The sequence below is a fragment of the Pezoporus flaviventris genome, unplaced genomic scaffold (assembly GCF_033815535.1).
Source record: "Pezoporus flaviventris isolate CSIRO_AGI_PZ_B2104156 unplaced genomic scaffold, CSIRO_AGI_Pfla_v1 ptg000021l, whole genome shotgun sequence".
Lineage (NCBI taxonomy): Eukaryota > Metazoa > Chordata > Aves > Psittaciformes > Psittacidae > Pezoporus > Pezoporus flaviventris.
Window position 1 is genome coordinate 7,690,965 of NW_026892569.1, and position 25,429 is coordinate 7,716,393.

General features: G+C 38.5%; 1 protein-coding gene and 1 long non-coding RNA gene across 2 annotated transcripts in view; both read right to left on the reverse strand.

Moving 5' to 3' along the window:
• The window catches only part of LOC133270559 (uncharacterized), a 985,299-nt gene that overhangs the window by 431,173 nt on the left and 528,697 nt on the right, over positions 1-25,429 (reverse strand). The window lies entirely within an intron of this gene.
• On the reverse strand, positions 761-2,931 carry SELENOK (selenoprotein K). The gene is made up of 4 exons (XM_061455875.1): positions 2,778-2,931; positions 2,209-2,299; positions 1,511-1,591; positions 761-857 (listed from the first exon to the last, which is right to left on the reverse strand). Exons 1-4 carry the CDS (start codon positions 2,794-2,796, stop codon positions 761-763), a joined length of 288 nt encoding a protein of 95 aa, XP_061311859.1. The 5' UTR covers positions 2,797-2,931.

Sequence of the window (25,429 nt, forward strand, 5' to 3'; positions counted from 1 at the left end):
AGTGGTTCATGAGACAGAAGGATTGTTTACAGAAGTCTTAAAGTAAATTAAACTATACTATACATGCATCCAGTGTTAGATGAATATTAGCCAAGCTAATAAACCACAATTAAAGTTCAGGCAGTTATAAGAAATACAAAGACCAGGGCTTTTTACCTTTTTTTTTTCTTGCCCCCCCTCCTCCTTTTAAGCAACTCTGATTTATATGCTCTGATTAATATGCTTTATTCAATTTAGTAGAATTGAAGATTTGCATAGCTGTATCACAGTAACAGAAAAAAAAGATTTCTACTAATAGACCTTTAACAACTTCATTAATTTCTTCCTTTCCTATTGAGAAGCATCTAGTTTAAGCAAAAAACCTCATGCGTCATATGATAAGTATCAGAAATGCAAACAAAGTTTCAGTCACTATTGTTGTGGACAGGACTTGTCATTTTGTTGGCTGCAAATTTAAAGTTATAAATATTTTTACCAGTGTTCAAAAATTTTTGCTGTACTTCATATATCCATTTCTATGCAATTAAAAGTAGAAGCTCAATGTTCTGAGCCAAAACCTTCTACTCTCCCTTCTCTCTCCCCGCCCTCCTTTACTGAAAGTACCTAACCACTTTGATTCTCTTCCCAGTTTGGTAACTTTTGCAAAAGGGAGGACAAATGGAGGACTCCGTTCTACCTTAATTTTCAATTACCACTGTTATTAAAAAATAAACACCAAACCAGAAAACAAAGTTCAAAGCAGGATACAGCAGATTTGGAGTTACCTTCCTCATCCACCTCCAGCCATTGGTGGTGGACTGGGGCCTCCAGCCCAGTGATTTATCTGACCCATCCTACGGCGAGGAAGTGCTGGGGGCCTGAAAAGAAAGCAAGAAGAACATCTATTTAATCAGCACTGAATTGTTAAACTAGAAATAGAAGAACACTGTCTCTAAATGATGGTAATAAAAAAATCTGAACTCTGGAAGAGTTGTTTAGGCTTCATGTGAAAAGCTGTAAATTTAAATCCCAGCCCCTCACAAAAATTCTCATATGCAAACTATTCTAATTACTTCTCTGTCTCTGAAGATAAAGCTGTGGCTACGTGAGCCTTTTACAGAGTCTTACAAAAAAAAAAAGATAGACAAGCCATTAGAAAACATCATACCTATAGTGTTTATAGAAGTTATATTCCTATAACTGTTTTGCTTTATCTGTAGGTAATCCAGTACATGATTGTTTTAATGTAAATCAAATGCTGAATATAAGCAAGTGTAACAAAAAAGAATGCAACACAGATGCATACTGTCTATTAGGCAGGTCTGAAAAACAGTTTCAGTGCGAGTTAGACTATAACACTATTACAGCTACCCAAAGCTACCCATTGTTATCAGTGAGTTTCAGACAAAATACTGCAGATAACATTTTAGTCTTACATGATCCAATTCGATGATAACTGTAATCTGAATATGTGTCACTTTGCTAAGATAAATCAGAAAAAAGTAGAACTAGTGTGAACATGAAAGAATACCCTCTGCCATCATTGTTTCCTGAATAGGAGGATGATGTGTAGCCTCTTCTTCTCAAATCTGGATGAATAATGCTCTGGAAACTGAAAAATAAAAACAGGTGTTGGGTGAACTGATTGCTCGATATAGTTTCTGAATTTTTTGGCTGTGATATACGAAATGGCCTGAACAGTAAGTAGTGTTCAGGAGTGAACAGCATTATCTTTTCAAGATCACCGCTGTTTAATAAATTTGGCAATTTTTCTCCTACATGTGAAAAGAAAATCTGAATTAATTCTAGATTATACTCACTTAAACTAGAAAATCACAAATTTTTCTGATTACTGATGTGTCATTATTTTTACATTGCCAAAATCTATTGTCAGTGGTAGAAAATCTTAAAATAGTATCTTAATTATTTGACCACCTATTAGAAACTGTTTTAACAAAACCATATGCTTTTGATTTTTTGCACTATTAAAATGGAAGAAATGTCAAGACAACTCATCTGGAGTGACAATAAGCTAGCATCACTTTTTGCTAAATATACTCTAGGGGGTAATAACTAAAGACACACTAGAGTAGAGCATGTGTTTTATGGACAGTCAATACAGAACACTGAAGCGTAATCTGACGTTTTTATTGCTGTTACGTACAGCACTAAGTAGCTTCTACATAGAACACGTCTGAAACCTCACCAAAAGGATTAATTGCTACTTACAACAGAACCACAAAATCTGCTATAGACCAGAAGAAATCTGTTATAGATGACAATCGCCAAGGAGCCCGGCTCCGGTTGTCTAAAACTTGTCCTGCAACACATCAAAGCACATATGAGCCAGGGATGAGTGTATGACAGCGTATGGTGTTTTACACCGCAACGTATCTGTCCATTCTGGCGCTGACACGGGGCTAGAGGTGGAGAACGCGCCCTTCGTTGGCAGCGACGGGAGGTTTAGTTCCCTGCCGGGTGTCGTCCCAAGTACTTGAAATAACCGGATCGCTGCCGCCACCACCCAATACTGTACGGGTGAACCTACTCGTACGGTCTCTGCTTCCCTGTCTGCAGTCGGAGTGCCTCCCATTTACGCTTCGGAGGTTTACGGAACACATTCAGGAGCCCTTTAAGGGCTGCTCGGGAGCACGTACGGGCTCGAACGCAGACTGCAGGGTTGATGTGGCAGCGGGAAAGCTGCTGGGCTCTCCCCACCGGCGGCGGTGCGCCTTGACAGCGCCCTGCGAGCGCAAACCCGGACTCCCCTCCACCCTCCGCCACACGCCGCCGCTCACCGTTAGAGATGTATACCATGGCTGCGGCCCCCAGCGCTGCCGCGTCACCTGTCCGCGGCCGCCCTACGCCTGCGCGGGAGGGAGACGCATGCCCAGACTTGCCGCGGGCCGGAGCCTCGCTTCCGCCGGGCGGGGCTGAGGGGAAAGAGGCGGGGCGGTGTCGGGACGGGCGGTGCTTGCTGTCATGGTTCCCGTGGGCCAGCGGGTGCCCCCGGTTCCCCCTTCTTCGGTCCCAGCAGGGATCGTTGTGGCGGCAGGAGCCTGTTAGTGCTGTGCTGGCCGCGTTCAGGTGCGGAGGCTCCTCCCGCAGAGAGGGCGGTGCTGGTTCGCTCCCGTAGTGTGTTTGTTGCAGTGCTTACATCGCTGTGTAGTGCTGCATCGGGGCTGTCGTGCTGTTCCCGAAAACTATGTTTTCCAATAATAGCAGGAAACAGTAGGCGTAGTTAGTAGTGTGCCTGGGACATTTCCATAAAAATTGGAACTCTTGGGGAGCTTCTGCCGGGCCTCAGACAAAAGCCCGTGCTTTGTGTTGGGTCGCTGCTTCCTTTATTTGTTGAAGGGTCTTGTCTACCCCCATGGCTTTCTCTCATGGGCTATTGACAGTGGTAACTCACTGTAGTAATATTAGAAATATAACCAAATGCAGATAATTATTTAAAACTGCTCTCCAGAGGCAACTTTTACTCCTTTTATGTAGCAACATGTATATGGCAGGAATGTTCTGCCCAGAGTGTTTGCTTATTTTATTTTTATAAACATACTGTCCTGCAAATAGTGGCTAGCATTTCTTCTTATGGAGAACCTATGCTTGTAAAGTTGGAGGTAACTATGTGCTATACAGGCAAATTTAATGTGATGCCTTAGCATTTTTTTTTTTTTTATTATTAATTTAAAGCAGTAGAGAGGAATGTGCAATTCTGCTGGGAAACAGAATTAGTGAAAATGAGTAGAAAAATATTTTATTACTGCCTTTGCAAGACCTGTCTTTTCCCTACAATGATAACGTAATCTTTTGCTAAACCTCTTAACACAAAGTGTTGTCTGAAGTTGAAATATAAGTAATATAAGGTCTCTGATAATCTAGTTCTTCCCTAGTAAAGAAATTGTTGCAACTGACAGGTGTTTATAAATATCATATGTTTCAGAAATAAACACTTGGAAGAGAATGAAAGTGACTGTGAAAGAAAAGTGTAACTGTGGGAGAGTACGAGGGCCAAAGTGAGTTTAACCTCGATGAGCTGGCCTTGTGTCCTTGAAGTGGAGGAGGGCAGGAGAAGAAGGACCTTGCAGTGGAAAGAAGAATCTCGGCTAACGACTGGAGGAAAGTGTGGATAGCAGCATTGAACCAATCAGTATAGCAGTAGAAGCACATGAACACAAGGTAGTAATGGTAGTATAAAAAGCCCATTAGCGAAGCAGCATAGGTCTTTGGCCTGTACCCCACCAGAGTCCGTGTTGTCAATCTCAACATGTAACAACACACAGAAAATAAATATTTGTCATCAGTATAGGAGCGAGGTAATATACCACTTAATAAACTGGGAAATACAGAAGCCTTTAGGAAATAGTGGTTGCTACACAGTGCATAATGGGCATAAACACAGGCAGTATGTTAAAATTATTCAGGGACAACACCTATCTTTTTTCTGACTTTGTTGTGTCTATGATGATTTTTTATTTTTTTTCTTTCAAGTAACAGTTGAGTGTAATCATATCAGTTTCAGTTTATGAATTCCAAAACACAGCCTACATAGGTGGGGAAGAAGGCCAGATTTAGTCAGTAAGTCCTTTGAACATTGTAGGTTCTCTATGAAATCAGGTAAATGGAACAATAAACTGGAAGATATGTACTTTTACTTTATGGAATGCATAGTAGATCTGATACTGTGTGTTAGATGACACTGTTATATAAATGCTAAGCTTATACAGAAAGTGAAAATACTACTTTAAAAAGGTATTGTCAAATTATAGAAAAATAACAGTACCCAGGGAAAGTATGTAACAAATGCATACCTTTAGTATGCTAACATGTAAAAACAATAGAATCTTGTTTTTAAATTCTTTTCATCAGTATGTTTTGTTTTCTTTTCACTAGGCTTTGAGACAAAACAGCAAATTAACTTACATTTAAAGAACTATTGCACAAGCAGATACAGCATGTACCAAGGAGAAAAATAAAACAAGGGAGGATGGCAAGGGAAGATAATGGCGGTAAGCAGAGATAAAGGAGATAGTGTAAATTTTGTGATGTATTGAGAACACACACAAACTGACTCCTGCTAGTATAAAAACAATTGTCAGAGTCTAAACATTTCACTGTACTTTAGACAGAAACATAATAGTGAACCTGAATATGAGCAGGTAGCTATTCCACCTGAAGTCATGCTCTGTATGCAGCTGATGTTGTCCTGCATGAATTAATGTAATAGTAATAAGAGTTTGAAAAAGTCATTCCCTTTTTAATGTATTATCTTTCAGAGGGAATGTGTTAATCATGCGGAAAGAACAATGTGTTATTTGTTTTCCAAATGACAAAAAGCCATAACCAAACCCAAGCAACAAAGATAATGATGAAAGGGTTAATTTTTTTTTAGTTAATTTTTTTTAAGTAAAATAATATGTGAGATGGTTTATTTAATAATAAAGTAATAATAAGTATTTTCTCAGTGCCCTAAAATTATATAATTAAAGTTAAAACTTTCTCTGTAAAGTGTATTTTTTGTCAATGAAATGAAAGAAAATATAAAAATACTTTTTCTATGGAAAGTACTTGTGTGTATATATTCCTAACACAGTTTTAATTGTCCAAGAAAGCACGTATAGGTACTTAACAGTGGCAAAATAACCAACCGATGCATAAAATGATACATGAAAATGTTAGTATTTTTAAAGTACTTGCATATGTATTATTTATTTAATTTGATATCCAAGTTTTAGACATGAACATGTGAGATTGAAAAGGTGTGGTTAAAAAGCAGCAGTAGTGTTGCATTATCAAGCTTGGTATCAATCCGCCTGTCCTCGGGTCAGGGATGGAGTAGAGAGAGGAATAGGAAAGTAGTCATTCATGTGCATTTGGAGTTTGTAGAACCACATCCTACAGTCAGGACAGCAGCTGTGGATATAGTTCTGGTGGGAGCTCATTACTGGTGGCATCCCACTCTGAGCACCTGCTAAGGACAGGGCGGGTGTGTCTAGCTGTTGCTACTTAGGTCCTTCAGTGACCTGCACCTTTGCTTCCAGTCTGCCTGCCTGATGCTGGGAAGTTCAGAGGACTGCAGCTGCAGTGCATCTGTACTTAAGGAGAATCAGCAGAAGACAGCGTTTTGAAAGGCAGCAAAAGAAATACAAAACAGTTGAGCTGCCCATCTGAAGGTGGGTACCATGAGGAAAAGAGCCAGGCAGTCGTTGGTGCATAAGAGCAAAAAGATAACATCAATGCTATTTGGAAACTGGTGAGATTTGATCATTTGATGGCAGGTAAAGTAAATACTGTAGGATGCTATGAAGAGTACTGTAGGCCATGTATTAAGCAATTAAAAAATACCAATACTAAATTGGTTTTTCCTTTTTAATGCAATCTGAACTCTTGGTGGAATACCTTTTGTTGTTAGGTGGTTTGCCATTTTAAGCTCTATTCTAGATGTACATATTAATAGTTTGATTCCTTGTGAATCGTGTATTTGGGTTTCAGTACGTAAGTACTGATTTCTGAGCAACATGTTACTGTGCTTTGGTAACTTTTTCCATTTTTTCATTAAAAAGTAGCAAAACCACTGGTCAGCTATTCCTGTAGCATTTTATATACTAAGGGACAAACTTTTAGTTGTGATGCAAGAGAATTAAAAAATGGGTGCGTAGAGAAGTGGTGATACAGCATGCACAGGGTTTGTACTCTCTGAAATTTATGCTACATTTTTAATATGAATGTTAAATTAAACACTAAACTGTGGGAAGCTTGACTCTGCTGCCCTAAGGAGGATTTGCACATTAGAACAGCAGAAATAGAAAAGATCTTTTTTTGCTGGACTATTATGTTTGGGGGTTTTTTTTGGTGTTTGTTTTTTTTTTCATAGTGATTATCATGTTGCAGCTTTATATAATTCAAATGGAAACATTCAAAAGGTTTTTTTAATCTTAAATTATTCATAGAAGACCTTATTGTCATGTAGCATTTGTCTTACACACACCAGAATTAATAATGTATGTATGACAGTGAAAAGGTCTTCTAAACCCCAGTTTATAAATGTAGAACATTCATTGCAACATTAACAGAAAACTCAGGAGATATTTCACTGAGTTTGTTTTGTTTTTTAAATACCTTTTATAAGAGGAGTTAAAATAATGTGCTGTTTGTGGAAGAGGTGAAACTCAATTTTTAGAACTATGATTTTAATGTCAGAATTTTCATCAGAACTTATCTGCTTAAAAAAAAGGCTTCCATTCTGAATGATTGGTTGAAGACCTATCAGGATTTTTTATTCGTTGGTGCCCCCAGGCAAGGATATCCTTATGTACTGGGGGGTTTGAGTTAAAGGTATATGGTGCAGATTTCAGCTAAGAGTTACATTTTGCAAAACCATCAGCTTTGATCTCAGCATAAAATCAGGTCAAGAAAATAAGCACATAATTCTGTCAACTATTCCCCTCCCACCTCCCCTGCTGGAACAGAGATTGGATGTTCTAATAATAGGATTTGTCTGCAAATTGTTTTTTTTTTTTAATACTATTTGTTGATATCTGAATGATGGGGCTTTAGTGCAAAATCACTACAGTTAACAGCTTGAAAGCAAATATATGCTGGAGAAATGCCAAAGGACTGTTTTAGCATTTTATGTTTCTTTAGATAACAGCATATCCCTACATAGAGAAAGCCATAACTGTCTCTTCCAAATTCTTCTTAATAACAAAGACTTCGGCCCTCAGTAGAAGGAAATAGTTGGTTCTTAATATAAAGTTGTATGAGAGTCTAGAAAGAAACTTTGATACTCCTTTATGCAGGGTGACTAGTGTGTTACGTCTTCAGGCAGAGAAAGTGTGTTCAGCAATTGATGGAGAAATACTCGTTTCTTGCACGGTTATTGAGTAGTGGTGATAACTTTGAATATCCATCAGGTGGCAGTGTAAAGTGTGAAATAACGCTACCTGCTTTGTTTAGTTACTCTGCGAACTACCAAGTTAGTCATAACATATTTGGCTTCTCTATGACACAAAAATCCTTGTCACTAGAATGTACATAATGCAGAATTGTCAGATTTGCACTGGATTAAGGACCACTGTTGAATACGTGGATGTATAATGATTCGGGAATTTGTTAGAAGTCTCAGATTGGTAGAGTTTTGGGTGAGCTTTAAAGAAATGCTGTATATTTACATTTGTTTATTAAATAATGGGAAAGATTGGGGGGATTTGTCGTTTTTGATTGTTTTTGTTGGCTCCCTCCCAGTCTGGGAAGAAGCTGAGAACTCTGCTGTGGAATAGCAGACTTCCTATTTTGTTAGTGGTACTGTTGGCAATTTTTTGGTATAAGTGAAAAAAGGTTAACACAAGTAACAATGACCTTTTCAAGTACAGTGGGTAGGAAAAATAATGGAAGTAACAATGACCTTTTCAAGTATAGTGGGTAGGAAAAATAATGATCATCAGATGGGTCAACTGATGTCAAAAATCACATCCTCAAATGTACACAGGAAGTTACCGGCAAAGCCTGAAACAGATCTGACTTTCTTATTCTCATACCTGTGTTATTTTCCTGAGGATATGTTTGTAGGTAGAGGAAACAAAAGCAGTATTTCTGTTAGTATTTTGGTTTAAGGCAAATATCCTTTGCCTTATTAGGCTTTCTGCTAATGCATGAGAATTTTGATTTGTCACGTACCTTACGAGACTGGATTGTGAGTGTATGCACACATGCAGTACCTGCTTTTGTTCTTCCTACTCTTTTTATGAGCTCCTTTAAAAATAATGAGCTTTCTGTTTAATGAAAGGTAAAATTTAGCGCAATGAAATTTGAAGGATAAATGTTCAAGTTGGGGATTATCCTTTTGTGTTACTGTTCCTATATTTTTAAACGGTTTTTGTAAGGTTAGCTTGGAAGCACATGGCTATTTCCATTTCCTAATTTAATTTCATATCAAATATATCATTATCCCATTGTAGTATCCTTAGAAATTAAAAGGAATGATTAACCAGAGGAATGGATTTGTTAAAATGGATAGTGTGGATGTTGGCTTTTCTGACAGACTGTTTAGCCCACAGACCTACCTACCTCAGCTGCAGGTGACAATGAGGTGGAACTGAAGTTGTATTTTTTTACTGAAATTTTGGTCTTACCTGCATATAAAAATTTGCTTGTACAGATTTGTTTAGCACTGTGACACTAGCAAAGCATTATGTGGTGTTTTAAAGTTTGGGAAAAGATAAACATGGGGGGGGGGGGAAGCATTTTGGAGTGCTGAAGAACAGTTTAAATGCCAGACATTATCATATCTAAGCAAACCTGGTTTTATTCAATAGGTTTTTACATTGAATGTGTTCTCTGGGCCTGCCAATGCATATAGTGTGTTTCTATTATCTGTAAAAGTTCTATTAAATGTTTGGCAAACATTAGACTGCCTGTTTTAAGTGATACCTTGTTTATGAATGCATGTAATACGGAGATGCAGTCCTGGAATCATACCTGACTTCAGCAAATGAAGCCTTGTTTTTTGCCCTTTGCAGCATAATGGCCAGCAATGTAGACTTGTCAATGGAAATTATATATGACAAGGGTAACATAAATTTTGAGAATGCCCAGTACTTTATTAGAAATGGCAATGCAAGTAAGGTGACAAATTAAAATCAAAGCTCTAGCTGCTGCTACAGGCCTTAGCTGTTGAACTTGCTTTACCTACTTCAGACTTAACAGCCAAGATGAAAGTAGCCGTTAAGCTACTTGACAGAAGTAGGTGGATGAGGCCAATTCCAGAATCTATTTGGTGAATAAAAAAGGTGATGTGATAACTGACACATTGTTCTGAAGAGCTCTTATGGCTGTCCTGGAGTATTAATATCAGGTTTTGTCTTCTGAAAAGAACTCATTACTTTAATGGAATATGCTAATGCAGTCAAAAACCTTGAAATGGGTGCAAGCAATGTAGGTAATTCAAAAGCACATGGCTGTGATCTTTTGGGGGGGGGGGGGGGGGTTGGGAAGATGTAGATGCTGTGAAGCCTGCAATGGGTGCTGGTATGATGGTTCTGTAGAGGTTTTCAAAGCAGATTGCATTGAGGTTGCAGCATTCTTACTCCATTCTCATTGCTCGTGATGTTGATTTTCCTCTGCATGCAACATTGCCGTGCTTTGTGGGGAGTGAAGGCGGTAAGATTTGCATGAAAAACAGTCTGGGAATGAGGTCTGAGGCCTTAGTGCTTAACAAGCCCTGGGGGGTAAGTTGGAACGTTGAAGCACCGGAAAGGTCGAGAAACAACCCTTGGGGGTATGGCCCCGGATGTTGTTGTGACGGGAGGCTCCCTTGGAGCCAGACGATTGTGGGGGTTGCCGGAGGGTCCGAAACGGCGGGGTGAACAACATGTGCTGAGCATTGTGATTGGGCTGTTTACCTGGACAGTTTTACTGGGGCCACTGAAATTGAACGTGGCATGTTTGTGCAGGTTGGGAAAGTATAGAACAGGAAGATGCAAAAGGCCTTGATTGTAATAAAGTTGGGTTTGAGTCTCCTCATCAACTTGAGTCTGTGTGGTGATATGCCACAGTTCTTGGTTTTACTGAACATAAAAGGAAAGCTACAGCCATGACAAAAGATTCATTGCAGAAACATATTTCCCTTTCTGAAAGGTGCATTTAAAACAATGGCCTTCTGGTAGGAAAAATTCCCTAGAAGCTGTAGAATTAATCTGGAACAACACCCCCAAAGAAAAAAATGCACATTTTGCTGGAGGTACACAATGTTCTAATGTCTCATGGGTTGCAAAAAAGGTTTTGTGTTACCACATTAAATCAATTTAGGCACATGTGAGACATTTTACTGGAGAGTTAATCAAAGAAGTATTATGTAATATCTGATTGGGGAACATGTACATCATCTTTGATTTAGCTTTTATGTGAATATCACATTTATTTCTGTCATTGTTAGATGATAAGGACACAGAAGAATCCGATTTCTAAAATACAGGTGAAATTCTTTATCCCATTTATTGCATTTTCAATTTCTTTTTATTTAAGATACTCCACTACATTTATACCTCATGAACATAACATACACTGACTGGCTCAGTGCTATCAGAAGCACAGCTAGCCCCCAGTATGAAATACATATAAATTTATTTAGTATTTTTGTCTCCATCAGACTTGGTGACAAAACTGTGCTTTCAGTTCCCTACATTCCTATTGTCATGACTTTAAAAATTCCCCATTTTCTGCCTAGCTTAAATAAGTAGTTTTTAAAATTGGAAGGAGCAACTTCAGGACATCAGAAGAATTCTGAGTAACTTCTTTATGTTGTTAGTTAATTTCAATTGCATTTTCGTGTGTTTCATGCTCAAGGAAGAAAAACCTAGCTTGTCAAGAGGTTGTAAGTGCTAATTTCATTCACCTATAACTATGGTAAAAATTAAGGTTCTCCAGCAATCCAGTCAGCATGAAGCTGAACGTCAATGGTACAGAAAAAGTAATGAGATAATAAAATTTCTTGTTAAATTCTTCCATAGAGTAGTATGTTGACTTCTAATTACTGCATCATAAAAAAAAGATATTATAGCAGTACAGAAAATGGTAATAAAAGTTGATTTCTTTTAGAAGCAAAGTCAGGCATAAAAACAGATATGCAGTAATACCTAAGTATCTGAGACAATAAATAATAAGAGAGTTTAAATATATAAAAAACATAAATGGATTAAGCATGAGAAGTTTTGCATTTTCCTTGGTAATAAAAACATTTGATATCAGTGAAAATTAATGGGTGATAACAAGTTATCAGGAAGCTCTTTATGCTGTCTTGATAGAAAGACACTTCCTTGCAGAAGTAGATGTGCTTCAAGCAAAAACCCCACCAAACCCTCCATTGTTAAGACTATTTTCCTTTAAAAAGGCTTTGGAAACCAAGCATTTTAGATTTTACACTTTCATAGTAGGATTTGCACATTGTAGGCTACTGTCAAAGTCAAATTTCTTTTTTGAAGAAGGAGAGGTGTGTTTAAAGAATGATGTATTTTCCTTGGGCATTGGATTTGTTCATTCTTGTTGCCCTGGGACAAAAAAATAAAAAGAAAAAAGTCAGTGAAAATCAAAAGGAATTGGATACTTTAGACTAAGAAAAGAATTTTAATTTATGCTTTAAAAACGTCAGGGATGTAAGTGATCATGCCTGAGTTTCCACGCAATAGGGATTAAGCTGAAATGTTTGACTGAAGTAGCTTATTCCCATGTTTATCTCATACGGTATCTCTCATACTGTCATCGTTTAAACACAGTCAGCCATAAATCATGCAGTCACTCTCTCACTGCCCCCCCGCTTTTTGCCCTCCCCCTGCTCCCGGAAAGATGGGGAGGAGAATCAAAAGAATGCAACTCCCACGGGTTGAGATAAGAACAGTTCAGTAACTAAGGTATAACACAAATCACTACTGCTACCACCAGTAATAATAATGATAAAGGAAATAACAAGGGAAGAGAATACAACACCTCACCACCCACCGACCGATAACTCGCCCTACCCTGCCTGACAGAGCACGGACCGATACCTCGTCCAACCCCGCAGTCCCAGCCCTTCTGGGTAACTCTCAGTTACATCCTGGGCATGACGTGCTGTGGTATGGAATACCTCTTTGGTCAGTTTGGGTCAGGTGTCCTGTCTCTGCTTCCTCCCGGCTTCCCCTCCTCCCTGGCAGAGCATGAGGCTCAGGAAGTCCTTGGTCAGTCTAAACATTTGAGCAGTAACTAAAAACATTGGTGTTATCGGTGCTGTTCCCAGGCTGAAAGTCAAAAGCACAGTGTTGCGCCAGCTACTAAGAAGGAGAAAAAATGACTGCTACTGCTGAACCCAGGACACATACTTTCATGTGTTTGACATCAGGTACTCAAAAGAGCTATAGCAAAGCATTCAGTGCCTGGAACTCCTTTGAGAGACTTTCCAGTCATCATTGTTGCCTCCTGCTTACCCTGCTGCTGCAGATCTGCAGCCTTTCTTAGATATTAAAAGAGTTGTTAGGCTTCTAGAATATTTGCCATTATCTGTCATTCTGTTTGTGTCACAGCTTCTTTTTTTTTCATCATTAACAGAAGTTTCCCCAATGTCTTGGCAATGTTTTTTTATTTCTAAGGTGAGATAATAACATACTGCATGGTCCCTGTGCATGTCTTGCTGAGAGCCATTAAGTGTCAGTTCAAGTTGATTGTGAGAGTAAAGTCAAGTCAGCACCAGTGTGAAGATGCATGGATTTTAAATTAAAAAAGTCCTCTGGCTAGCTTTTTTCTCAAGCATATACCTCAACTGAACTTTAAATGCTGCCAAAGACACAAGGCTACATTATTTATTAAAGTTCTCTAAATTATCTTGAATATCACTTGAATATTGCTTTAGATGGGTGTGACTCATGGAGAAGGTGCTCCTGAATCTTCCTCACCTACAATGTGACCCTGTTGGCAAGCCTTTGCTGTGGACTCAACACACCACATGCATTCCCTTGTATGTTCACTGTGCAGAAACTCTCCAAGTGTGTGAAAGCAAGGTAAGCAGGAGACAGTTGGTGATGAAGTTCTGTATTTTCTTGGGTATTTCCTTAACTTGAAGATTTTTTCTGCACCCTTTAAACTTGTCATTATTTGAAGTCATTAAGTGAGAGAGAGAAGAGGTAAATAGAGAGAGAAAAGGTAAATAGAATTGATGCCTCTAGGCTTACACTTCCACCCTGAACATTTTTGCTCTCTCCAAAATGGCTCTCTGCTATTTTCCAATTTGAAAGAAGACTCATTCACAGAATCTTCTCCATCCTTTATACTACAAGATTCTACAAGATTTTCTAACAGGCTGTTAGCCAGGTACATGAATCACTGCATTTCTAATCAGAAAAACTAAAATAGTATGAGGGAAGCTTCCAAATAATTGAACTCACAATAGATTACAATGCTTTATTAGGCTTGTTTACAGATTCTTCTCTTAAAGCTGTTCAAATCAAGCTCCTGAAAGCAAGTTTAAGGAAAAAAAAATCAATAGAGTAGCTTTGGCCATCACTTGCTCTTCTGCTGCAATGTGACTGGTCTCATCAGACTTGCTTAATGCTGAGAGGCAGAATCTCAGTTTTGTAACCAGTGAACTGTACTTTGTCAGGTTGCTTTCTTTTGTCAATTACAGTTGTTCTGAAGAGACAGGAACATCACTAATCACTTCTTAAATTTCCTTCTGTTACTTTGGGTTAGTAGCTTTCCATGCATAGAAATGTGACGCTGTTGCCTTCAAATTTCAGATACGTTTCATTGCTTGACAGCATCACGTGTTGATTTGGCATTTTTTTGCCTAAGGCTTATTTTCTAAAGCTGTTTTTCAGATGACACCTGACTTCACTGATACATTTTCTAAAAATAAAAATTTAATAATAGCTTACGCAATAAATATCTGTACATGGAAATTGTACAGTTTGCTGTTAAGTTTCAAATTTGCACAGACAATAGTAGACTACTGATATACTAATGAAAAATCCATGTCTTTTGGGAAGGCAAGTGTAGAGATCTTGTCTGAGTGTTTGCTTACAAACAATACAAAAACTGAGGGTTTCTTTCACTGGGTAATTTGCTTGTATGGTTTTGTATCTTTCTTGAACCTTAAATTCAGCAAATGCTGATACATTTACAAACACTACAGTGATAACATATCCGGAGTCTGAACATACCCAGTATTTGGGTACCGAGAAAGTAATATTTCTGCAAGGAGTGATTAAGCACAGAAGAGTAATTTATTATTAGACTGATAGAGAAGCTGTAAGATAGCTTGGTTGTTTTTTTTTTTCCATTTGAGGCTATTATTTGAATCTCTTCATGTTGACTACATCTGTCTTTTTCTAGCCATTCTTCCTTGTCAGTGGTCTTGAAGCAACTCTTCACATTTTTGCAAACAGAAGTGGTGAAAGCAGTGGTCGGCATTTAAAGATCTGAGGTTTTGATCACAGCATCCTTCCCTCTCTTTCCATTAATTTTCCAATTAAGTTAATGTTACATTTTTTATTATCGCTGTTGTTGAAATACTTATGGTCAGCTCAAGCTATGTATGGAATAAAGATAACTACACTGCATATTTCATTTCATGGATGAAACTGAATAAACCTGATACTTCTGGCAAAACCAGTTTCCTTAATAAGAATAATCAATTACATTTTCCTCTCCTCCACATGGCCAGGCATGCAGAGCATAGCTTTCCACCTGGGTTCATCATGTCATTTGAAAAGACAGAATTAAAAGGGACAGAACAGGGATTGCAGTCCTCTCTGTTTCATCACACAAACTTTCCCTCTGTGCAGCTGGTGCACTGAAAGCGTACCTGCTTCAGAGTAGACTCAGTAGATGTTAACTGTGAGAACAAACGACCTTTAATTCTATGGTGTGCTTTTTGTCCTAGAGAATTTGTATTAATGATTTTGCAGGGATCCATAGTCATCTCAATACTTTTACATAAGATGAGCTCCTTTGCAATATGTAATCTGTAGCAACAGATACCCTGCAAATGATGCACTTATCCTTACCTCAGCAGTTAATTTCTTCAGTATTTTATAACTGTGCATAGCCACTAGCAAGAATAAAATAGTTGGGATGAGCAGAAACTTGAAGAAACACATAAAAATAAATATAGAAAAAGGAGTAGAAAAGTGTTTGTTTATGTGTCCTTGCTGGTGTGGATGCAGCTGAAAACTCAGGTCATCTTCAGAGTTATTCGTCTGTACAGACCCTCACTTCTAAGTGCACGTCTTTGTGGCTTTCTGAGCTTCCAACAGTAACTGTGTTTCTGTAAGACTATGTAGTGGCTTCTACTGGCAAGTACAAGGCAAATATCTCTCTTGGGTGAAGATGTCATCCGTTATATAGAGATGGTTTTCACAACCTGTATTGTGAAGTCAGTTTAATTTTCTAATTCATTATAGTTCAGCTAGGATCTTCACAGGATCTTTATAGAGTTCTTAAGCTTGATCACCGCTTCATGAGACTGTATTGCTATTTGAAATCATAAGGGTCTTTGAGCTTTTAGGCCTGCTGTGACTCTGCAGAACTCTTATAAACTATTACTAATATTTTTGCAGGATCTTTTTTACTCTTTACGTATTGATATATTGTGCTCTTCTCTCATATAACTAGTGCAGCATTTTGTTGTAAACTGTTGTTGTAAATCACTTTTATGGTTTGAAATGTCTTTGCAAGGTGGTGGAATGACTTCGTAGAAAATACTGCAGTGGCTGACAGCTGATTCTTTCCCTTAAGAGATAATGCTTGCAAAAAGAAAACATAATATGACAGCGTAAGCAGAAAAAAAATCTGGAAGACTTGTTGCCCATTTAAATTCCATGACCTTGGATGTAATTAAAAGACTCTTCCTGTCTTTGTCACTCTGTGTATATTGTGTATATCCTATACACAAACTTGGCTGGTTTGATAAAGAAAGAGGAAAAATGAACTACAGACGAGAAATTTGGCATGGAAGGTAACTATATTGATTTTTTTTTTTTTTTCCTAAGAATTTTTTCTTTAAAGTTGTCCCTTCTGAGATCTGAGCAAATACAGATTTTCCTGCTTTGGGGTTTTTTTTTTAGTATCTTTTAATTCCAGCTAACGAAGAAAATCTACTAAGGAAAAAAAGCAAAAGGGTTTTGGCTTTATTTTTGTTTTACATGCAAACTCTTATCTAATTAAAAAGGCACACAAATGCCTGTAAAGAGTGCTCTTTATTCTACAGTTATCTGTTTAATTATTTATTTCATTACTGAGTATGTATCCTTAGACCCTCCTGAATAAAAATAGGACATTTTAATCTGACCATGTTTGTTGTATCATGGAAAATACTATTCCAATTATTTTCTGTTTTCCTTTTATCAAGGATTTTATTTTAAATATCTGATGGCTGTAGTTATGCAGCCAGGTTATGTGAAGTCTGATTCATGCTCTCCTAGCACATATCCTGCTTTACACATCTTTATTTTACTGTTGTTAACCAAATCAGATTTAAGTACGATCAGCCATGATGTTTTGTTTTGTATCATTCTGACTTAATCCAGTGCTACCAGGTCTTTCTTTTCCTGTGATTGCACAGAAGTTAGCAAGGCAGTGCTATTTATCATTTTTATTTTTGGGATTTTTTTTCCCCTTTAGTCTACTCATTCTCTGTTTCTCAGCCTCTGGAAGAATTATAAGAACTCCCATGTATTGCTTGAACTCCCAGGAGGGCTGGGTAGTCCTGGGGGAGGAATGTCTGAAGGTAAATGAATTTATTGATGTACTTAGGCTGAGACTGTAAGACAATCACCCTGACACAAAAAAAACCCCAAACCAAACCCCCAAAAAAACCACCAACGCCCCCCCCCCCCCCCCCCCCCCCAAACCAGACTACCACAGGCTTGCAGATGGCTTGTGGGTAGCATAAGACTGCAGTGGTACTCAGTGATAAGCTACTCTAGGACTACAGTGGACCTACTCCAAATTATCATGAAATTTTACATTAAAAAAGACTGTAAACTTCCCAGACTGTCTTGCCTGTGGCAGATCTGAGGGATGTGTGGTTACATCTGGGGTAATGGCTGCTGGAGCTTTCTGACAAAGCTGGTTCCTTCATGACAAGTTTTTTTTAAAGAGGGAAGAGTACATATGTTTTAAGCTCAGTGCCAATCATCTTAGGGCAGTAGCACTAGGTGATATTTTTCTCTCTCTCTCCTGTTATTACCATTTTATCCCAGATTCATAACACTCTGACCAGTATTGCTGTGATGAAGGAAAGAGAGAGATTGCCTTGTTAAAGGTACTTCACAGAGTATGATGAAAATAATTTGAGAACTGCTTAGCTTAATAATTCATAGTTAGCTGATGTGGCAGGACAAACAAAGTACACTCAAAATTCCGGTTACCTGAAGAGCATGAATGTCACTGCATCCTTAAGATAATGGACAAGATGCTGCTTCAGGACTTTCAGGGACTAGTGTTCATTGTTCTTCAGTTTGTCCAGTGTAGCAATTAATGCGATTAAGCTAGTGCCAAATCTGTTTTAAATACAGTTGTACTGGGTCGTTAACTTTAATACTGTCATCATGTTCTCCCTACTGCATTTACCTTATTTAGGGAAGATACTAATGCTTAGCATTCACTTAGATCAAGAATATATTAATGCTTTTCTAGTTCCCAAGATATTACTCACACTGTTCATGTATTATGTTGGTCCAGTAGAATAAAATTTCAGCCCTATATCCCTTAGCCACTTGAAAATCCACTGAAATGATAGCAAGTGTCTCTAGATCCATAATTTGCAAACCTATTGGTATTTAGCCAGTTGTGTTTGTGGTTTTTATCTTGATGGATGCTCTGTTAGGATACCTTCAAAATTGGCTAGAATGAAAAAAGGTAGGACTATCTGTAAGTCCTATAAAGGATGTGATGCAAAGTAGCTCAGAAGAAATCGTAAGATAATTCTCAAGCATTCTTTTTATTCAAAGATATGTCAAGGCATGCTGGATTTTTTTGAGAGAACTGCTGGGACTGACTGGAGGGTAAGCCATAAGGGGTGCTAAGTTACAGTAAGAAAGGGAGAAAAAAGAAATGCATTGATTTTCATTGTTACAGATGTCAGTTTGGCACTGCTCTTTTTTTTTTTTTTTTAATACTTCGGAAAAAGAATGAGAAAAATGTTTAAATTAATTGTTTAGAATTTGTGCATATTTAATCTTAGGGGAACAGATCTTTGGACTTGAATTTTAAGATGAAGAGGGAATATATTCATGTGGCTGAATATAGAATCATAGAACAGAATCATTGAGTAGTTAGGGTTGGAAAGGACCTTAAGATCATCTAGTTCCAAACCCCCTGCCATGGGCAGGGACACCTCACACTAAACCATCTCACCTCAGATTCTGTCCAACCTGGCCTTGAACACTGCCAGAGATGGAGCATTCACAACCTCCCTGGGCAACCCATTTCAGTGCCTCACCACCCTAACAGGAAAGAACTTCTTCCTTATGTCCAATCTAAACTTCCCCTGTTAAGTTTTAACCCATTACCCCTTGTCCTATCACTACAGTCCCTAATGAAGAGTCCTTCCCTAGCATCCCTATAGGCCCCCTTCAGATCCTGAAAGGCTGCTATGAGGTCTCCACTCAGCCTTCTCTTCTCCAGGCTGAACACCCCCAACTTTCTCAGCCTGTCTTCATACGGGAGGTGCTCCGGTCCCCTGATCATCCTCGTGGCCCTCCTCTGGACTTGTTCCAACAGTTCCATGTCCTTTTTATGTTGAGGACACCAGAACTGCACACAGTACTCCAGGTGAGGTCTCACAAGAGCAGAGTAGAGGGGCAGGATCACCTCCTTCAACCTGCTGGTCACGCTCCTTTTGATGCAGCCCAGGATACGGTTGGCTTTCTGGGCTGTGAGCACAAACTGCCAGCCCATGTTCATTTTCTCATGAACCAACACCCCTAAGTCCTTCTCTGCAGGGCTGCTCTGAATCTCTTCTTTGCCCAACCTGTAGCTGTGCCTGGGATTGCTCCGACCCAGGTGTAGGACCTTGCACTTGTTATGGTTAAACTTCATGAGGTTGGCATCAGCCCACCTCACAAGCATGTCAAGGTCCCTCTGGATGGCATTCCTTCCCTCCAGGGTATCAACCGAACCACACAGCTTGGTGTCATCGGCAAACTTGCTGAGGGCGCACTCAATCCCACTGCCCATGTCAGCAACGAAGATGTTGAACAAGACTGGTCCCAGCACTTGTCGATGAGGGACACCACTTGTTACAGGTCTCCAGCTGGACATTGAGCCATTGACCACAACTCTGCATGTGGCCATCCAGCCAGTTCTTTATCCACCGAGTGGTCCATCCATCAAATTGATGTCTCTCCAATTTAGATGTGGGACAGTGGGACAGTGTGGGACAGTGTCAAACGCTTTGCACAAGTCCAGGTAGATGACATCAACTGCTCTACCCCTGTCCATCAATTCTGTAGCCCCATCATAGAAGGCCATCAAATTGGTCAGGCAGGATTTCCCCTTAGTGAAGCCATGCTGGCTGTCACCAAGCACCTTGTTGTTTTTCATGTGCCTTAGCATGCCTTCCAGGAGAATCTGCTCCGAGATTTTGCCAGGCATGGAGGTGAGACTGACTGGTCTGTAATTCCCCAGGTCATCCATTTTCCCCTTCTTGAAAATGGGGGTTATATTTCCCTTTTTCCAGTCATCGGGAACTTCACCTGACTGCCATGATTTTTCAGATATGATGGCCAGTGGCTTAGCAACTTCATTCTCCAGCTCCTTCAGAACCTGCAGATGGATTTCATCAGGATCCATGGTCTTGTGTTCGTTCAGGTTCTTAAGATGGTCTCAAACCACATCCTGTCCTACAGTGGGCCCAAGGTCTTCATTCTTGCAGTCCCTGCATTTGCCTTCCAGGACTTGGGTGGTGGTGTCAGAGCCTTTGCCAGTGAAGACCGAGGCAAAGAAGTCATTCAGAACCTCAGCCTTTTCCAAATCCAGGGTAGCCAGTTCTCCTGATAGCTTTCAGAGGGGACCTACATTGTCCCTAGTCTGTTTTTTATTCACTACATACCTATAGAATCCCTTCCAGTTATCCTTAACATCCCTAGCCAAGTTTAATTCTAACTGGGCCTTAGCTTTCCTAACCTGATCCCTAGCTTCCCAGACAACATCCCTCTATTCTTCCCAGGCCACCTGTCCTTGCTTCCATATGTAAAGAAAGTGCTAGAAAAGCCTTAAGTAAGCACATATATCTGCTAGTGGATTTCAGAGATGATCTTCAAATGTTCATGTTACTTTACTTTTAAAACTCTCCCAAGTAAAGACAGATACCAAAATCTTGAGGATAATGGGTCCACCTGCCATGACATGTGACAAAGTCTGTTAAGAACACCTGTGGATATTCATCTGTGAACACATTTCAGGTAAGATTAGAACGCCTTCACAACTCTGAGAATAGGAGGTGGGAGTTGGCAAAATGATGCAAGAGTGCAGGCTCGAACAGTCAAACAAACAAAAAAGGTATCAGCCCCATTGCTAGGAAATAGAGAAATTAAGAATAGTGTCTGGTAGACAGGCAGAAGGTTATCATGCATATTACTGGGTGCCCTTGCAATGTGAAGGGGAGAGGAAAAGAGGGTGGTAAAAGTCAACAGGAATATGTGGGAAAGGACACACAGAACTTCTAGCATATCAGGGCACAGATATTTTTGCTAGGGAAATTGTGCATAAGGTCTTTGTGCGAGGAAAAAAAAAGGTAAGTTGGCTGTGTGCAATCTGCTCAGCCTGTGGATCAACAAAGTGTACAAACTGAGTAATAGGGGAATTGGTCAGATGTGCCTGGAAGGATTTTCATGGGGAGAGAATAGAAAAAAAAAATGTTGTGAAGTTATAGTTTGCTGACTTTCCATTAAATCCTTTGAAATACTGTTATAGAAATCAGAGTAGGCTGTATTGTGCATAGTGAATGGTAAAATAGTGCCTGAAAAGGGAGTTAGGATGGGCTGGTGACTGCACTGTAAAGTTCTCCCTAGCTTACAGAGTACTGTTCCATGTGTAGAAAAGCACAAAGATGCTTGTATACATGGCAACAATTATCATAGGTAAGGTAGCTTTACTAAAGAAAGTTTAGACTTCAATAAGTGACATTTGTATCACATTAAAGACAATGAGAGGGGTTCTCACTGAAGTGTAAAGTGCCTGTGAAAACATTAAATTTTACTTTTGATACTTCTTTTAAAAATGTGCAACCTTCTATGAAGTGCATAAAGCTATTGGATCTCTTTCTGGAACAGGCAGTGTTACATTTTTCTGTACTAGTCTATATGAAAATCTGTATTTCAATAATTTTTTTTTCTCCCAGTTCTCATAGCTTTCAAAGAAATCCCCTGTGTTTTGCAGTTTGACCTGCAAAAATAATTAAATGCATGCAAAACTGTTCCTGTAGAGTTTGTGAAGAATATAGTGGATTTTATCTTCTTGGTGTAGAGCAATAGACATGCTGTGTTAATTAACTCTCCTCATACGTGCATCGTTCCTTAAGATACGTTCTGGAGAAATGGTTGTAGTTCCGCAGAGAGGTTCACTTTTTCGCTTTGAACCCTGGTGCATAACATAAACTGAATTACTTCTAATAACCCTTCTGTTCTAAAATTGTTGAGGTTTATGTCTAGGCAGCCTTTGAAAGCATATGTCTGCAGTACTGTGTATCTTGAAATAAATTGAGAGAGCTTTCACAGTTCTGTAGAATGATCTGACTTGATAAGTACCAAAGATGGAGTTTTCCTTGTGCATTAGCCAGATGTGTTCCACAGATTCCATATTGCACGTTCTAATCTATAGTCTGGGCAATAGTTAGTTTCTAATGTACAGCTTAGCTTTAGTCTTAAATTTATGATGACCTTCACTTCATTAGTTAGTGAGTTTAAAGTGTGCAATCCATCAGCTGTTTGATCCAGTAGCCATATAGTTCTAGAAATTGCTTAGCCTTTTAGTGCTTTATAGTTTTGGAGACAGGGTGGGAGGAAGGAGAATTTCCTGCTTCTTGGACATTTCCAAACTTTTGCAATATTGGGATCAAAAATACATTATGCTTAAGAAAATTTCCTTTTAATGAGCTAGTCCACTTCCTTGCGAGAAAATTGGACCTCTTCAGCCAAAATCCTCCAAAAAAATATGTATTTGAGCAGAGGTGATTTATCTGCTCTTCTATCCATTATATGTTCCCCAAATACCCACGTATTTTTACATATATAAAATGACATAACACAGTGAGTTTTCTTTGGAGATTCCTTTTTGCAGGTACTAGGGAAAATATGCATTTGTTTATTAGAAATTCTACTTGGCTATCGCTCCTGCACAACTCAGTGAGAACTACAGATGTTTGGCATCTTTCACTATAGTATTCATCATATAAGGGGCTGAGCAATCAACATTGGTGATTGTCAAAATCACACCTTATGTTTTAAATCTGACTCAAGTGCATAGCAACCTTGTTGAATCAGACAACTAATCTTTCTGAAGTAGTATGATGTCTTTTAAGGAAACAAAGGCTTTCCTATGCAGCAGCCAACTGAAAGTCGTTAGAAATACCTCACAGTTCCTAGGAGGACTTGCTTTTTCTGTTAAAACTAACTGGACCCTAAATTTTTTTTATGGCATGTGCTTGTTATGAGTAATGTAGAGGGTGCGTGGAAAGTGAGAAGATACTTGTCTAATTAAGGGACCCTGTGGAATCCTCACCTGAGACAGGAATAGAAAGACTTGTGTGAGCGTATCATGGGCTTCCTTTATGGATAAACAGAGAAGAATGATTTTATGACTTATCCCTCCAAGATAAAGTGGTAGCAGCCTGCTTTGATTTCATTCCAAAGGATATGTGGCACATTAAACAACTTAGGGAGGTAGAAAATGTTAGGCAGTGATCCCAAGATGTTTAGATGTTATTTTCTGTAGGTTCAGATAAAAAATGTAAGATTTCTTTTGCATAATTTTTTTTCACCTATGATGAACTCATTAGTTCCTTAGAGAACATAGAGCTATATGAGGGTAAGAAACTTTAGGTTGCAGACTAGTGAAAAGTTATCCTCAGGATCATTTTTCTCAAATCTTTCAGATGGGAATCATGCAAATTGAAAAAAATGTACATTTCAGGGTTGGAAGTAATTATTGGAATGAGATGAATGTACCCAAAAATGTGTAAGTTATGTTTTTCTAGGTGAAGCATTTAAAATTACTATTCTTAGTAGTGTTGCTGTCAGTATTTTTAATACAGAATCTATGAAGTTTTGTCTGTTGTTAACTTAGATGTCTGGCAGAACAGTTAATGTTATTTGCAGACAGCTATGATTATTCAATAATATTAAGGTCAGTGTGGCATAGCAAAGAGTTAGTGGGCATCTCTTGGCTGATATCCTGATGCTAATTCATTGCTGGTTCACTAGTTTCACTCACTGCAGTAAATTTAAGAACCTCTATGATCAGCATCATAGGTCAAAGCGACTGTTCTCACTGAACAATGTATTTATCGTTAATGTGTAGTCATTTTTTGATATATTTTCTTGTGGGGTAAAAAAAAGCAAATTATAAATGTATCCAATTAAAAATATGACAGTAAATGAAAATGTAAGTTTTATGAATTAAGTGGCAGATAGTTCTTTGGTTCTTGTTTTAATAAATTGCTTTTATTGGCTTCTTACAAGGATGACTTGAAGCAGATGTGTTTAAATTAAGGTGGAGCAGTTTATAAGCAGAATAAAATGGTCATAATGTTTCAAATTGACAACAAGTAAAATAAAATAACTGTACCATAAAAATGAACAAAAGAGATATAAAATCTACATTGTGGCATTGCCCCTTCATTGTGAAGAACATTTCTTAGGGAATTTTTTCAGTTCACAACTGTTGCTAGCACTTTAAACTGCATTTTGACCTTGGTTCTAAAGATATTGGAATGTTTGGAGCTTAGTGACCATGTAATGTGAAAACCTACATTCCGTAAATGGCTTGCATGGACAGTATAAATATCAGTGTATATGTATAGATAACTAACAGATAATTACCAGTAGCTGTTACCATGCATACAAAATTCTGTTGATTCTGGGTCCAAAAAATAACTACCCTTCTTCCTCTCTTTTTAATGCTCTTATTCTCATGTGAAAACTACCAATTCTTTTCCAGCTTACTTTTACATGTGTTGTTCCTTTCTGTGAAAAACTTGGGAAAAATCTGAAAAACTGAGATTTTTTTAGGCCTTTATGGGCAGTCCATATTTGACTTTTTCCAGCAAGTTTATCTCCTTTGCAAAGCAAATTTGTTTTAGATTGGGCAGTTCACTAAATACACAGAGTGTCTGTGGTATCATTTATATAACTGTATCCTGTCAGATTCTGTGCACCAGGTTTTCATTGCAGGGACCATCTCCAAATTACTGATCGATAATTTGTGTGTAGTACATGCTGTAATAGTTCCATTACAGCATGCACTACAGAGGTCACTCCAGTCAGTTTCATCCATTTTGGCACAGAAGAGCTGCATGTCACAAGTTTGCAAAAAGCTGTGTGTTGTTCTCATCATACAATTAGACTGTGGAACCCTTCAATCATGTAGATTTCATGTGAATTTGAAAAACGGCTGTGCAAATTTGTGAAAGACAAATTCTTGAAGGATGGGGAAGCACAAAGATACCACTCTGGGTCAAGATGTCTGAGTTTCAAACTGGTAGAAGTTGGGAGAGTATACTTTGGAATTACTATTCCAAGTTATTTTTCAGTTTTTTTTCTTTACATCCACTCACGGTATCTATTGGAGTCAGGATACTGAGTTGGCTGGCTGGCTTAATGCAGAGATTCTTATGCTAAGTTCTTACAATACTTTAATGATTTTTCAATAGAAAATATAGGTGCTTCAGCACTTAGCAGATAAGGTGGGGTTGGTGATAACCTCA